At 34.1% G+C, this 13,942-nt stretch overlaps 1 protein-coding gene across 1 annotated transcript in view; it reads left to right on the forward strand.

Moving 5' to 3' along the window:
- The first annotated feature begins 9,198 nt into the window (after positions 1 to 9,198).
- The window catches only part of LOC110030792 (histone deacetylase 6), a 46,535-nt gene continuing 41,791 nt past the window's right edge, over positions 9,199 to 13,942 (forward strand). Inside the window, exon 1 of the mRNA XM_020733711.1 lies at positions 9,199 to 9,772. Coding sequence (XP_020589370.1) covers positions 9,290 to 9,772 — 483 coding nt within the window. The 5' untranslated portion in view covers positions 9,199 to 9,289. The remainder of the gene's footprint in view (positions 9,773 to 13,942) is intronic.

The raw sequence follows: 13,942 nt of genomic DNA on the forward strand, positions 1-13,942 counted from the left end.
GAGGTCTACTAAACTTAATATGTTTTGCTTAACAAAAATCATCCTTAATCAAATTAATAGGGATCCGCCAAGATATGACCTAGGTTTAGGTAGGTCACTAAAAATTTACTTTCCTGCTTCATATAAAATGCCCTGACATGCATTTTGAGTTTCAGGTGGTGGAACGAGAAGACTCGTTAGGTACGCTTTTATAGTTTACAACATCGTCTTTCTTGTACTTTCATGCTGTATTTTTTATGTTAACACAAACTTGCATGCTAAACAACTATGTCACCCTACATGAAAACTAAAACTGTCAGGATAGCCACAAAACCAAAACTAAAACCAAAAACTAAAATCAACCAAGATAAAATTCACCGCCACAACATTCAAAATATAAAACAACTCAAAATTTAATCACAAACATCACACAAAATAACAACCACAACTAAATTAAGACATCTCTATCAGATGATTGGGAATCTCTCGGAGGAGGTAACCTACGGTTGCTAACGAGGTTTCCCACGGTCTAAATGAAATTATGGAACTCATTAAGTTGAGTTTAGTAAATTCATTCGGACTAAGTGAATCCAATAGAATAGGATCCTAACCGGTGTCGCTCTAATCAACTTTAACATCCCTCATAACATTTAAAGAACTTCAACCATAGGGCCACCTAATTTGACATCATAACTTGACACCCTAGAAGACTTAAACTCACAACGACAAGGAGTTTGGAGCTAGCATGGTGGGCAACACGACCATCTTCAACAACTCCCCCACCAAACCCATTCATTCCTTAAAATAAAAAAAAAACAAGCCATAGGATTTTGAGGTTGTCTGCTTATGCAACATAAGTCCTCACTTCATCTTTAGGCATTTGTACAGCTCTGTTGTACAATATAAGCCCTAACTCATCTTACGATTTTGAAATTGTCGTTCGTCACCACCTAAATCCTCACATCTTTCAGGCTATTTGTGTGATCGTTCCACACAAATGTAAGCCCCAATTAAATAAAATTAGCAGGATGAAACACCTAAATATTTCTCCTCAAAACTGAAGCCAAATAATAAGTTAGATCGGAAAGTCGCCGAGGTTCTCCTCCAGATCCATGACATCCCCTAATTCTTCCTCCCTTGGATTCCAAAAACAAAATGCTCCAAACTTGAGTCAATCCCATTTCACACATCTTTGTCCCGTCTCATTGAATAGTCCTATCTTTTTGAAATTCTATTTCCTGATTTTTATCGAGAGTTTTCTTAAGTGACTTTGGTCATTTAAGATGTAATTAACTATAGGGGCTTGCCCTTATCGGAAGTTTTTCCGAACTCAGCTTAATATAAACCCTATTTAATTCTTCATATTAAATAGGGGAACTTGTCGGCAAATAAACGTTTTCACAGAACAAACGGACTTCATACATTTCTTTCTTAGTTTATTTGAGACTTCATACATTTCTTAGTTTATTTGATCGAGTCTCATTCTCAAGTTTTGTGTTTATCCTTCGGGATAGAGTGCTCTTTCGAGGTATAGTGCTCTTTCGTTTAAACTATGAAAAATATGAGGTTAGTTTGATTTTATATTTTTCTAAACATTAAAATGTCTTTCCAAAGCGGGCAATGAGATTTCGAATACGGTGACCGACAGCTTCTTACGGACAACTCCCCAAACCATAATAGTGCCGACATACACATATGAGCTCGGTATTACATTGTTAAAAGCAACCAAAAGCCCATTAATTTTCATTCGAATAATTGTTGGGGTTTTTTGTATGGTCTTTTGTGGCGATATGTTCCTTTGACACATCCGACCATAATTTTATGTGGTTTAAAAGCTACCAAGATCGATTTTTTCTCTGGTCATACGACTGGTGGGGTTTCTCTGGATGCTTCTATAATACATACGAGATCAATTTTACATGGTTTAAAGACACCTAAGAATCCTTTTTTAAAGGTATACTATCTTCTAAATCATTTGTCGGGCTATACTTTGTGCTTTGAGGCTTCACAAAACTTTATTTTTGTTTTATTATTATTTTTTTTACTAGTGATGCATCTAAGAGTATGTATTTTGTGATTTTAAAACTTCAGAAAATATGAGTTTGAGGTCTTCCGATGTCTTTAGCGTATTGTATTGCTACTGTGGGCTGCAGTGTTCTCTGCTTACTTCGCGATAGGAGCATAACTTTAAAGGAATTTTACAGGTGTCCAAGGAATAAATAAAAACTATGACTACTTCAGGTGGAAAAATAAGTTTGATGATTCCACCTCCATTAGTGATCAAGTGTGGAGAGTTTTATCAGAGCAGCGATTAAGTCATGAAATTAATCATCTATATTTTAAATTCAACATTATGATAATCTTAATTATTATTTTAATACTTTTATTTTTTTTTATTTTGATTGTTTTGTTACTCACTATTTAGTTACGTGTAAGTTTTTATTATGTAATATTTAAACTGAATATCTGTTTTCATGTATGAACTGTGCAAAGAAGATTGATTTTATTATAAACAACACAGTAATACAAGAGTAGAAAGATCTTTTTATCATAAACAGTTGCAACATAGCTAATGCACAACTGCAGAAAAAATCAGACATATAGCTTTCACATAGCAGTTTCACTGCACAGCTGTCGTGCACAGCTGTCGCGCAACAACTGCCCCAAACAAACCCTAAATTTATATGAAATATAACACAAATAGGTATAGGGGCTCTTTCTTAATGCCCTTGGGTGACGTAATGTCCATGTAAGTTTCATGGAAATTACTCACCATGAAGTAAGATAACACGAATAATAAATGCCCTTCCTCAAATTTAGTGGTATTTAACATTATAGGGAGTGTGCTCTCATATTTGTAAGCTAAAGAATTTAATAGATTATAATATATTAATGAACTAAATTTAAGGATGCCTGTTGTAAATTTTGTTATAATGACTTCATCATAAGAAGATTATCTTCAATAAACAAACTAAAATTCTCATGTATAAATGGATGATATGAGACCATTGGTCATATTATTATTGAATTTATACGTACACACCCCTCAATTTTTGTGTATTTAAATATCTAACACCTAAACTTCAATTTTTTTATACAAGCCACCCCACCAATGTATAAAAAGATATATTTCAATTTTTAAAATTTAAAATACTTATATTTTTGATATGATATGAAAGATCCAAATGATATAAATGTAAAAAAATAAAGTTTAGGCGTCAGGTATCTAAATATATAAGAATTGTGTGATATGTATATAACTGCTTCTATTACTATTTATAGAAACATAACACAAAGAATAGATTCAAGCACTCATTCAAAAGGTATTAAAATGGATAAATCACAATTGTTAGATACTTTAAAGATGTTGGGTATGACTTTGATGACCCAAAGTTGGAGTGAAAATGGTATAAATTTATTGCAATAGTTTTGATTGTCTAGTTCTCATTAATTTTTAAGCATTGAGATATAATTTAACACCAAAATTTGTGTGCAAAAATTATATTTGTTTATTTGTCATTTTTACCTTATTACATCCATGTGAGCTATTTCAAGAGTAAATTTAAATATATGTTAAAATTCCTCCATTTAGTTCATTTATATAGCAAGTAGATTTAAAATGATGTCAAATGTATAAATTCATAATGAATTAAGATTATTAGAAAACATTAAAGAAAAATAAATAAAATAATATTTAAGGGAATAGGTGGATAATCTTCAAAGTTTATCCTAGGGTATATCATCAATTCATTGAGCCCACTAATAGAGAGATTCCATGAAGCCTTAAAACTCAAAAAGTAAAATAAGCCAAGATTTTGGTTTTGGTAGTCTTTAAATAAACTCAAAACTTCTGTGAGCAGTGCCTTTTTTATAAGCAATATCATCAATTACATGTTGTTGTTGCTATGATAATTTTAACTTGTATTTTAAAGACTTTCAACCATAAGTGATCATTGTACTTAAAAATGATATTATAGTACATTGTATTGACAAGGCTTCTCATAGGGCATCCATCTTTTTGGCTAGAAGGCATCCTAAATCCTAAAATTTTAAACTATTATAATTCTAAAATCTTAATACCATAAAATTTTGAAAGGACTCTGATTGATTATTAACATCAAGGTTTTAAAAAACATATTAAATCAGTCATATTAACGAGTTCCAATGTGAACTAGTCATACAAATGATTCGGTTAACTTTAAACCAATTTTTGAATTAAAATGGTGAAAACCCACTTAATTTAACAGTTCAAGAGGTAATCTGACAAACCAATCCTGGTTATTTAAAATGAACAAGTCCAGACTTAATTTTTAAGTGCTTTTACATATATAACAACCAAAATTTTCATATTTTCCTTTCTCATACCAAAACTTATATATATATAAATATCATATGAAAATTAGCATTCATTATCACTTTTTTATAGTCAAATCCATTTTTTCATCAATAAGTAAATTGTTGTGCGTGTAAAAATGAATCGTTAGGTATGAGATAGGCAAATCCATAAGAATTGGGTGCTATGTTTGTATTAAGTTAAACTTATAGCTATAGATTAAGAAAATCTTTTAATCATGTTAATGTAAGCTTACTTAAACTAATTCTTAGATTACCTAATGATGAAGGGTACCAAGCTTTAGCATGTTCATTGCTCATCTTATTAAGCACCCTCTTTTTATATAGACATTAGAATGATCAGTCTTTCTTATAATGTGGGACTAAATAAGCTTTGAATATGTTAAAATCTGAGTTGGATTGTAAAATCAAGTGTTGGGCTTTCAGATTATTAAATGGACATGAAATAAAAAATATAGTAACAACATTTTAAATTTTATACTGTTAATAATATAAATTTTATTTTCTTCTTAATTACGATAAACTATCTTGTCATTACAATTTATATTCTTATTTTAAATTATAAAATATATTTTATATATTAAGTAAGATATAGTTTATAATAAAAAAAATATAATATATTTGCATTTAATATATTTAAAATTTGAAAAAAATTATTATATATATTATTTTATTACAAATTTTATTCTAATCATATACGTTAATTGTTATAAATCATATTTATACAGCTATATTATAATTTTTTAAAATTTTTTGAAATGTTTAATATACCTATATCTATATTTATAATTATATCTTAATAAGTTATATATCGAGTTTTGATTATAAAAATTGATAATATTAATTATGAATTTATTTTATTTATCATTATCATATATTTTTATTTTTTATATCATTTAAATCATATTAAAATAGTTTAAATATTTATTACATCATCCACTTCAACAAAGATTCAATCAATGAACCTCAAATCTCTCATTCTCCTGGTTCATTCACCGGTCTAATTTTCACAAACTTGGGTGACATGACCAACATAAGCTTCTCCCCCTAAAGTTTTAAAAGAGAGATAACTAATATGAAAGGAACATGATTTTAAAACAAAATTTCCATAAATAAGATGGAAAAATCATGCATTCTTTATAATTTGGCCTCTAACCAATATATCTAATTGCCCATTGAGTAAATGTATTACTTGGAAAGACTAACATATAGAGGTTGTTTGGCCACAAATAGAATTTAACTTAAGTAAGATTCAATAAATCATTTAAATTTATATTTAGTAAACAATGAATTGTTTAAATTTTGAGAATTGTTTAACATGATATATGTTAAATTTGATGAAATATTATGAGACAATTTGACAATTTATTTTGGAGTTTAAATCTTTTTGGCTGAAATATAAATTTAACATTATATATCGATGATGTAATTATCAAATCTAATTAAATTCGATTAAAAATTATTTTTTATTATGATAATAAATATTTAACTAGTTAAACTATATCATTAATAATAATTTATTAAACTAATTATTTATCATATGATAATCTTATTAATCAATTAATTATTAATTGTTTATTTGTAGATTAATGAATAATTCATTAAATTTAATGTGTAATTTATTATAAGTTAGTTAATTATTAAATAATTACACATAAGTTTATAAAACTATAGTTAATTTGATATATAATTATAACCAACTATTAAAAACATAATTAACATGCTAATATTTTCTTTAAATATTATCTATTAATTCATTAAATTAATTAAAATTAACTTATATAAAATTTTGTAAAATCCCTAAATTTTTTCCCCTTCCCTCCTCTCCTCAAAAAATATTACATCCAGACTTCAATAACATCGTGATGCGCAACACATTTACATCGAGTCAGAGTACAAGCAGAGTATAAAATTTGTACCCTTTGAGTACAAGCATTGTTCAAGCAAGATATAAATTTTGTATCGTGTTTTAGCATAAGAGTACAAGTTGTATGCCCCTCTTGTACCATACTTGTATCTCAAAGGACATACAAAATATAAAACTTATATTGTGCTTATACCATATTTGTACTCTCATGATATAAATTTTATATCATGTTTATAAGTCCTAATATAAATATGCCACACATCTCTATTTGAGTCCTGTTGCATCTCGACTACCCCCACTTAGGGTCTGTTTGGGGTAGCTGCAGCTTGTCTTGATAAGTTATTAATCAACAGTTTATCTGGATAAGCTGATGATTTGTTAGGGGCAGCTGTTTGAAAACAGCTAATTTGTAGCTGTTTGTGGATAAATGATCATTCTAACCATATTAAGTAATATTATTTGTAAGACCTCATATAAACATAAAGTAAAACAAAACCATAAAGATCCGAAGAAGACACGAGTAAAATTCAGTAAAACAAAAACTTCTTGAAATGCACATATTATATAAAGTAATGATTAACTAATGCTTTCTAAGATTTGTGAACAGTAAAAATCAAACTGAAAGAAAAAAAAAATAGGAGAAACAATTAGAATTGGAAACTTCTTTTAATCATACCCAAAATCAAATTTAAAAGCCTTGTTTGTCACATCCATTAAAATTGTATATTTTGGAGCTTAATATTTCCTCAACAAGTTAGAAACCTGCCTTCCTTGAGGTTGACCTGTTCGAAAGTAAAGAAAGCATCTTTCAGCTACTGCAGTCAAAACGGCTCGTTGTACGTGAATAACTCGTGTTTGACTCGTTAAATAGCTTGTATTCGATTCATTCACTAAGCTAAATAAATAAATAAACAAACAAATAAATAAATAAATAAATAAACATATATATATATATATATATAATGAGTATTATTTTTAAATAGTTTAATTGACTACAACACTACAAAAGATTTACAATCAATTAAAATTACTAATTAAAAATAAACTAAAAACATATTAAATTTTATTTAAATGAATATTTTAATATAAATTACTAGATTTAAATCTTGCCCCACGCTTAACATTTTATGACCGTGAGATTAGTGTTGTCAAAATAGCTCATTGTTCGTGAATAGGTCGTGTTCGACTCGATAAACAAGCGAGCCAAGCACAAACAAATTTTTTGAGCTCGATATATAAGCCAAACAAACACAAACAATGATATTTTTTACAGACCGAGTCTGGACTCGCTCAGCTCGGCTCGTTTACATCCCTAACAGCTTCATGCATGACTAGGATTGTCAAAATAGTTTTTGTCTGCGAACAGCTCGTGTTTTGCTTGCAAAGTAAACGATTCAAACATGAACACAATTTTTGTGTTCGGAATTTAAACGAGCCAAACATGAATAGTTACTTCCAGTTGTTCTAAATCCTACCAAACGGAAGAAAACCCCTCCGCAAATCCTTAGCTCCCATAAATCACAAAATGGTGCCAATTTAAGATAAATCCTGTAAATGAGTGGATTTAGTAAATTCTAGACAAGCAAAGAGGAAGTAGGTTGAGAATAGGCTTAACTTCTTCAATGTTTTTTGTCCAGAGCGGGGTGAAAGGATAAGAAAGATGGGAGTTTTGGTGGTCTCTGTAAGCCGCGATCCCTTCTTTGCTTCCCTGCAAGCTATGATGTCGATTGTATAGCGATGATTTTGATTCTGAGAAAGAAAGGATCGTGAAAGGTAGATGAGACACGAGAGATGAGATGCAAGAGAAACGAAGGCAGCTGAGTAAAAATTATACAAATGAATTCGTGCCGCAGGATAAATCCGGCGGCCTCTTTTATTAAACAATCAAATACCTCATTTTCCAAAATTCATTCTAAATAAGCTTTACCAAATCGGACGGCGGAAAATAACGCCCACACTAATAAGCTGGCCCAAATGGGGAAAAAATATTACATCAGTACTACGCACGTAGAGTAATGTGCGTAGCCAATGAAATCACGCCACAAAACCCCGCGCGACACAGAAAAAAAACTGCGCAGTAACACAGAGAATATTCCCCCTCGTGTTATTCATGTGTTATTGTGTCCTCGGAATATTCATGGTGTTATAATAACACAATAACACATGAATAACACACAATAACAAAAGAATAACACGGGAGAAAATATTCCCCCATGTTATTGCGCCGTTTTTTTTTTCTGTCGAGAATATTTCTCATATTATTCAAGTGTTATTGTGTGTTATTCATGTGTTATGTGTCATGAGAATATTTTTGGTGTTATAATAACACAATAAAACATCAATAACACATAATTAACACGCAATAACACATGAATAACGCGCAATAACACATGAATAACACAGGAGAGAATATTCCCCGTGTTACTGCGCCATTTTTTTTACTCTGTCGCATAAGATGTCGTGACGTGATTTGATTGACTATGCATGTTATTTTTACGTGCGTAGTACTGATATAATTGGGCCTTGGAATTTTCTCTTCTCGTCCCAGCAAACCTGCCTACCTTCTTTCCCCTCCCCCTCTATCACCCGAAACCATATCCTACCTCCTTCCACTTTATCCTGTACAGTCGATCGCGGCGCACAGAGGTCTCTGAAACTTCCGTATAACCCTTCTTACTCCGCTCCAAGCCGACTTACCCCCGTCTTTCTCTTCCTTCCTCTCGCTCCTCCTTCCCGTGCCTCAGCTCTGATAGGGTTTAAACCTTATGTGCTGTGAAATCCCGTAAATCCACGTAAATCCTAGATTTAAGGCAAAGCGGAGGATTTAGGTTGTCATTTTTGCAGTTTGGCTAAATCCTGCTCAAATTCTGCTACCAAACAGCCCCACAAATTCCACAATTTTCAATCCGCTTGGGTTCACGCCGAGTGGTTTCGTAATAGCCTAGAATGCCCGCTTCTCCTACGGCGGGGTCTTGCTCTTCTTGCGGTTCATCGTCGCCTTCGCCGGCGGCTCCAGACGCTCGGAAGCGGCGGGTTAGCTACTTCTACGAGCCTTCGATAGGCGACTACTACTATGGACAAGGGCATCCGATGAAGCCCCATCGGATCCGAATGGCTCACAATCTCGTCGTCCACTACCATCTCCACCGTCTCATGGAGGTGTGCCGCCCCTACCCCGCCTCCGCTGCTGACATCCGCCGCTTCCATTCCGAGGATTACGTCGACTTCCTCGCCTCCGTCACTCCCCAATTCATTGCTGCATCAGCATCCACTTTTGGCGCGAGCGTTGCTGATGATGGCAACAGCGTTCACCCGTTTGAGTCATCGTCTTCACGGCAGCTCCGACGTTTCAATGTCGGCGAGGACTGCCCCGTCTTTGAGGGCCTCTTCGAGTTCTGCCAGGCCTCTGCCGGCGGATCTATCGGCGCTGCTGTTAAGCTCAATCGCGGTGACGCCGACATCGCCATCAACTGGGCTGGGGGCCTCCATCACGCCAAGAAGTGCGAAGCCTCGGGCTTCTGCTATGTGAACGACATTGTCCTTGGGATACTCGAACTGCTCAAGTTTCACAAGGTGATTACCAGTCACCGTGATATGCTAGCGTAAGCTGTGGTTGATTTTGATTTCCTTTTGTTTCAGATTTCTGGGTAGTGTTAGAAAATCTTATTGAATTGTGATTTAGAAATCGATGGAAGAAAGGTTGAAGCCAACGTTGATTGATGAGACCTGGTGTTTAATGAGGGTGGATTTTGCTAGCTTGAAGTTTCGGAATTTTCTTTTAGTTGCAACTCTAGAGTTTGTAATCTGTTACTGGGTTCAAAATTGTTGGCTTTTGGAAATGCCTTAGTCGAGATATATAATTTAGGAGACTGGCGAAGAGAGAATAATGACTGTGATTTGGGTTTATGAAGGAGAAGAAGGATAATAAGGAATGTTACACAGGGAATTATCTTTTTAAAAACCTGGTGCTACATATCTAACTTATCCACATAGCTTGCTTCCATAGTGCATAGACTGCTAGTGCCCTGAATATCCCTAGTTGGTCCTTTTCTCCAAGGTTTGCCGGCGAACACTTTGCTCACACCAATCGGGTTACTTGAGACTTGACTCGGTAGTAGTTGGGCTACTTGTGCACCTTATTCAATATGTGTGGACTATCTTCTTTAGCTTTACGAGCTTTCTTCAAGGCTTATCTTTTCCACATATCATGGAGTTTAGATAGTCGTGATGTTGATAGAATTCACACTTGAATCACTGTTTAAATCATTTACCATACTCTTAATGGAATTTATAGATAATAAAACAATTCAAGAGTATAGTCACTTTACCCCAATCTTCAAATCAATTTTCTACCTCCCCTCCTTGCGACATTATGACACCATTTCTTAATGCCATTACACCCAAAACCTTTCTCTTTTGTGAATAAGGAAGAGTTAAGCTCGACAATCCTCATCAGGTTTTCATGGTCAGTGTCCTCTTAGTTTTGTGTTTGTTTATTCTTTGAATTACTTTCCTTGAAACACGAAGGCAAAATCTTGAATCTCACTTCTCCATCATTCTTCTTGATTTTGAATAACTTAACTCTTTGTATAGTTTTTGTTCTGATTTAGCCCTAATTAAACATATTATAAAGTCCATAAGAGCACGACTATTTTCCTTCTTTTATTTTGCTTGAATGTCTTCGCCACTTGCTGCCCATTTTGATGCACAAACTAAAGATGAGATTGCTTCTTGATCCTAACATTCAAGAATCCTTGCTTCATGATTTGAACACCATCATGGTCATATATGAGGTTTTCCTAAAGTTTGGAAAGCTTTCTATGTTGGAAAAATTGCGTGCATTTGAATGTCAGCTCATTTTGAGCTCTCATCACAAGCACTTTGCTCCATATGTCAGACATCATATCTTGCACTATAAACCAATTAAAGAAATATTTTAAGTGTGGAGAAGAGAACCACATTGATGTCGATTCTACCCTTTACTCTTAATGAAGTAGGGATATTTGATGATGCTAAGTGCTTTGTGCCAAAAATCCCCCCCTTGCACTCATATCCGAAGAAGTGGTGTCAATTGTAAAAAGCTTAATATATTCAACCATGGCAATAAACATTAGTCCAAAAGACAAGAAAAAATGTGACTAGTGACTAAATTCATTCTTAAATATGTCAAAAATGGCATATGAAGCCCTATCGTTCCTCTCCATAGGATTAGCATCAAAGATGAGGAAGAAGATGCCATTCTATTTTAATTCCTGAACTTTTGGCTTCCATTGAAGAATAGGATTTGGAAGATGATTAAGATTCTTATACAAACTCAACCTCCTTGAAAAATGAAGTTGACTTCTATTTCCCTGAAAGGGTGGCCAGCAGTTTAGTTTTTGTTGCACCTTGAACACCACTCCAATTTCTCCTTTGCGCATCAAGGAGTCAATTGGTTATGCAATCTATGTAGTGAATTGAAGACTTGTTATGTTTCTTTACATAAAGGGCCTTGTGACGAAGGAATACTATGCATAAGTTTGACAGATCCCATGATTAGAATGACTTGTTATGTTTCTTTGCATAAGAGGCTTTGTGACCGAAGAATACTATGCATAAGTTGAACAGATCCCATGATTAGAATGCAACGTAGCTTGTTTGAAACCGTAAATATGAGTGGATGCCACTGATATTGGCTCAACATATGCAATTATTTGATGGATTTATCCTTCTGTGATGTATTTTGAATTTAACTTTTAGAATAAAAGAAAAAAAAAAGAGAATCCTAGCACCCATGGCTTGGAAAAAGAGTTTGCCCCACACATTGATGTCACCTTCAAACGAGGGAGGACTAGAACTAAGCTGAATTTGCTAGAATCAACCATGGTAATAACCAATAGTTGACCATCATTTGAACTCACTTGCGAACACTAAATTGATGAGTTGCTTTTTTGGACTAATATCTTTTCAAAATCATTGAGTGGCCACAATATTAACTCAATCAGCTTTGCCTTATTCTGACCAAAGCTTTGTTTTGCATAGACCTGGTGCTATGAAAATTGAGCGTCCTCTCTTCTGTTTAAACTTGTTGAAGTTTTGCTATTTTTTTCTTAATACCACCAACGTTAGAACAACGAATAAGCATGAAGAACTTGGCCATCAAGTGAGGAGCTAAGATGTATAACTGTTGGAACTTATTAGAATGGCATCCTTGCTAACAATCTCTTATTTCTAAAATAGTTCAAAGGCTTTAGGTAGTTAATGTCCTCTTGAACGTCTTGATGCGCCGGAGTTATACTTGCATACTTCTGTCTGATGTTATACGTCTACTTGGTTGTACTCATTTTTGTTCCTTGTAATTTCGAACTTGGTCCCATTTAAGGAATCAAAATCATGGTTCCCTCTTGGGTGAACATAAAATGAAAATGTGTTGCATTGTTTAGTGAGACTTTCATGTTGTACCATAGCATGACTATGAGTATGGGTTTGGTCGTTATTATGTAAATAGACTAATGATTGATCAAAAGCGAGATGCCTCATCTGAAAAGTGGCACTTTATGGAATTGTTGTGCCTTTAACTGACATCACATTGATAGACATGAAATTTACAACAAGCTCCAATTAAGGAGTTCCTTAAAATATGAATAAGATATAAAATTGCCGAGAATTATTTAAATGACTAATAAAATTTAATAGCAGCGAAGAAATTTTTAAAAAAAATTATAAAAATGTCCTAAATAATACTAAGTGCATTCAAGTGAAAAATGCATGAATATAGATAAAAATCATATACAAAAGTTTCCTTGTCTAAGTAACAAGTTTAACATGATTAATTTGATATCATGATTATTTTAATTAAGTGGATATGCTTACGACTGCCATGTATCAGATTGAATTGAGGCATTCTGAGAATCTAGTTTGCAATTGGTAACGGTTGGAATAAAGCAATTTTATCCTAATATTTGTTGGATTAATTGGTTGTACCAAGTTAGGGAGTGGCTTGATTGCACCTGTGATGCGAGGCTCCCTAGGTGGCTAATCGACTGGTTTAGTTGAACCGGTTCAGCCAAGAGGGGAGCAGGGTCGGCCGGTCCATGTTTATGGGCTAGTGTTGCCGCCTAAGGAGAGTGGTCTCCCCTCCTAGTTATCTACTATATATAGGGTTTTTTATGTTATTAGTGTTCAGTTTTGATTGAGTTTTCTATCAGGAAAACCTCTAACATTCCCCTTTTCTCTTTTAGGGTTGTGTCCGAGGACAAGTGGAGCTCTGGGTGCATCTCTCTCTGAGGTGGTCATTATTCTCGATGCTCTCCTTCTCAACCTACACAGTCCCTGCTGCAAGAACGGGCATCTTGGCGCGACTGTTCTTTTGCAATCCTTGTTACTTCGCCTCCTTTCTCTGTCATTGCCTTATGGACCTGTCTCGCACTCTGCTACTACTCTCCACATTAGCCTCCACCTACCACTGCCTTCTCGCCCCACATTCCCCCCACTGCCATCTTCTAAAGCCAACCTTCTCCCATTCCCTTTTGTTGTCGCCCCTCTTCAGAAACCGGGCTCTAACCTACAACTGCAAAATCCCCCTCACCCCAACTTGCTAGCCACAACCCATCCCTTCTTTACACCTGTTGCCTTGAATCCTCCCCCACGCCCCAACTTGCTGCCCTCCTCCCCTCTCCAGCCTTCCTATTCATGCTGTCACCCTCTACCTATCTTTCAACCACTGTTTTCCACCTTTTCCCCAAACCACAATGTTGAACCTTC

Source organism: Phalaenopsis equestris, unplaced genomic scaffold, assembly GCF_001263595.1.
Source record: "Phalaenopsis equestris unplaced genomic scaffold, ASM126359v1 Scaffold000761, whole genome shotgun sequence".
NCBI classification, from domain to species: domain Eukaryota; kingdom Viridiplantae; phylum Streptophyta; class Magnoliopsida; order Asparagales; family Orchidaceae; genus Phalaenopsis; species Phalaenopsis equestris.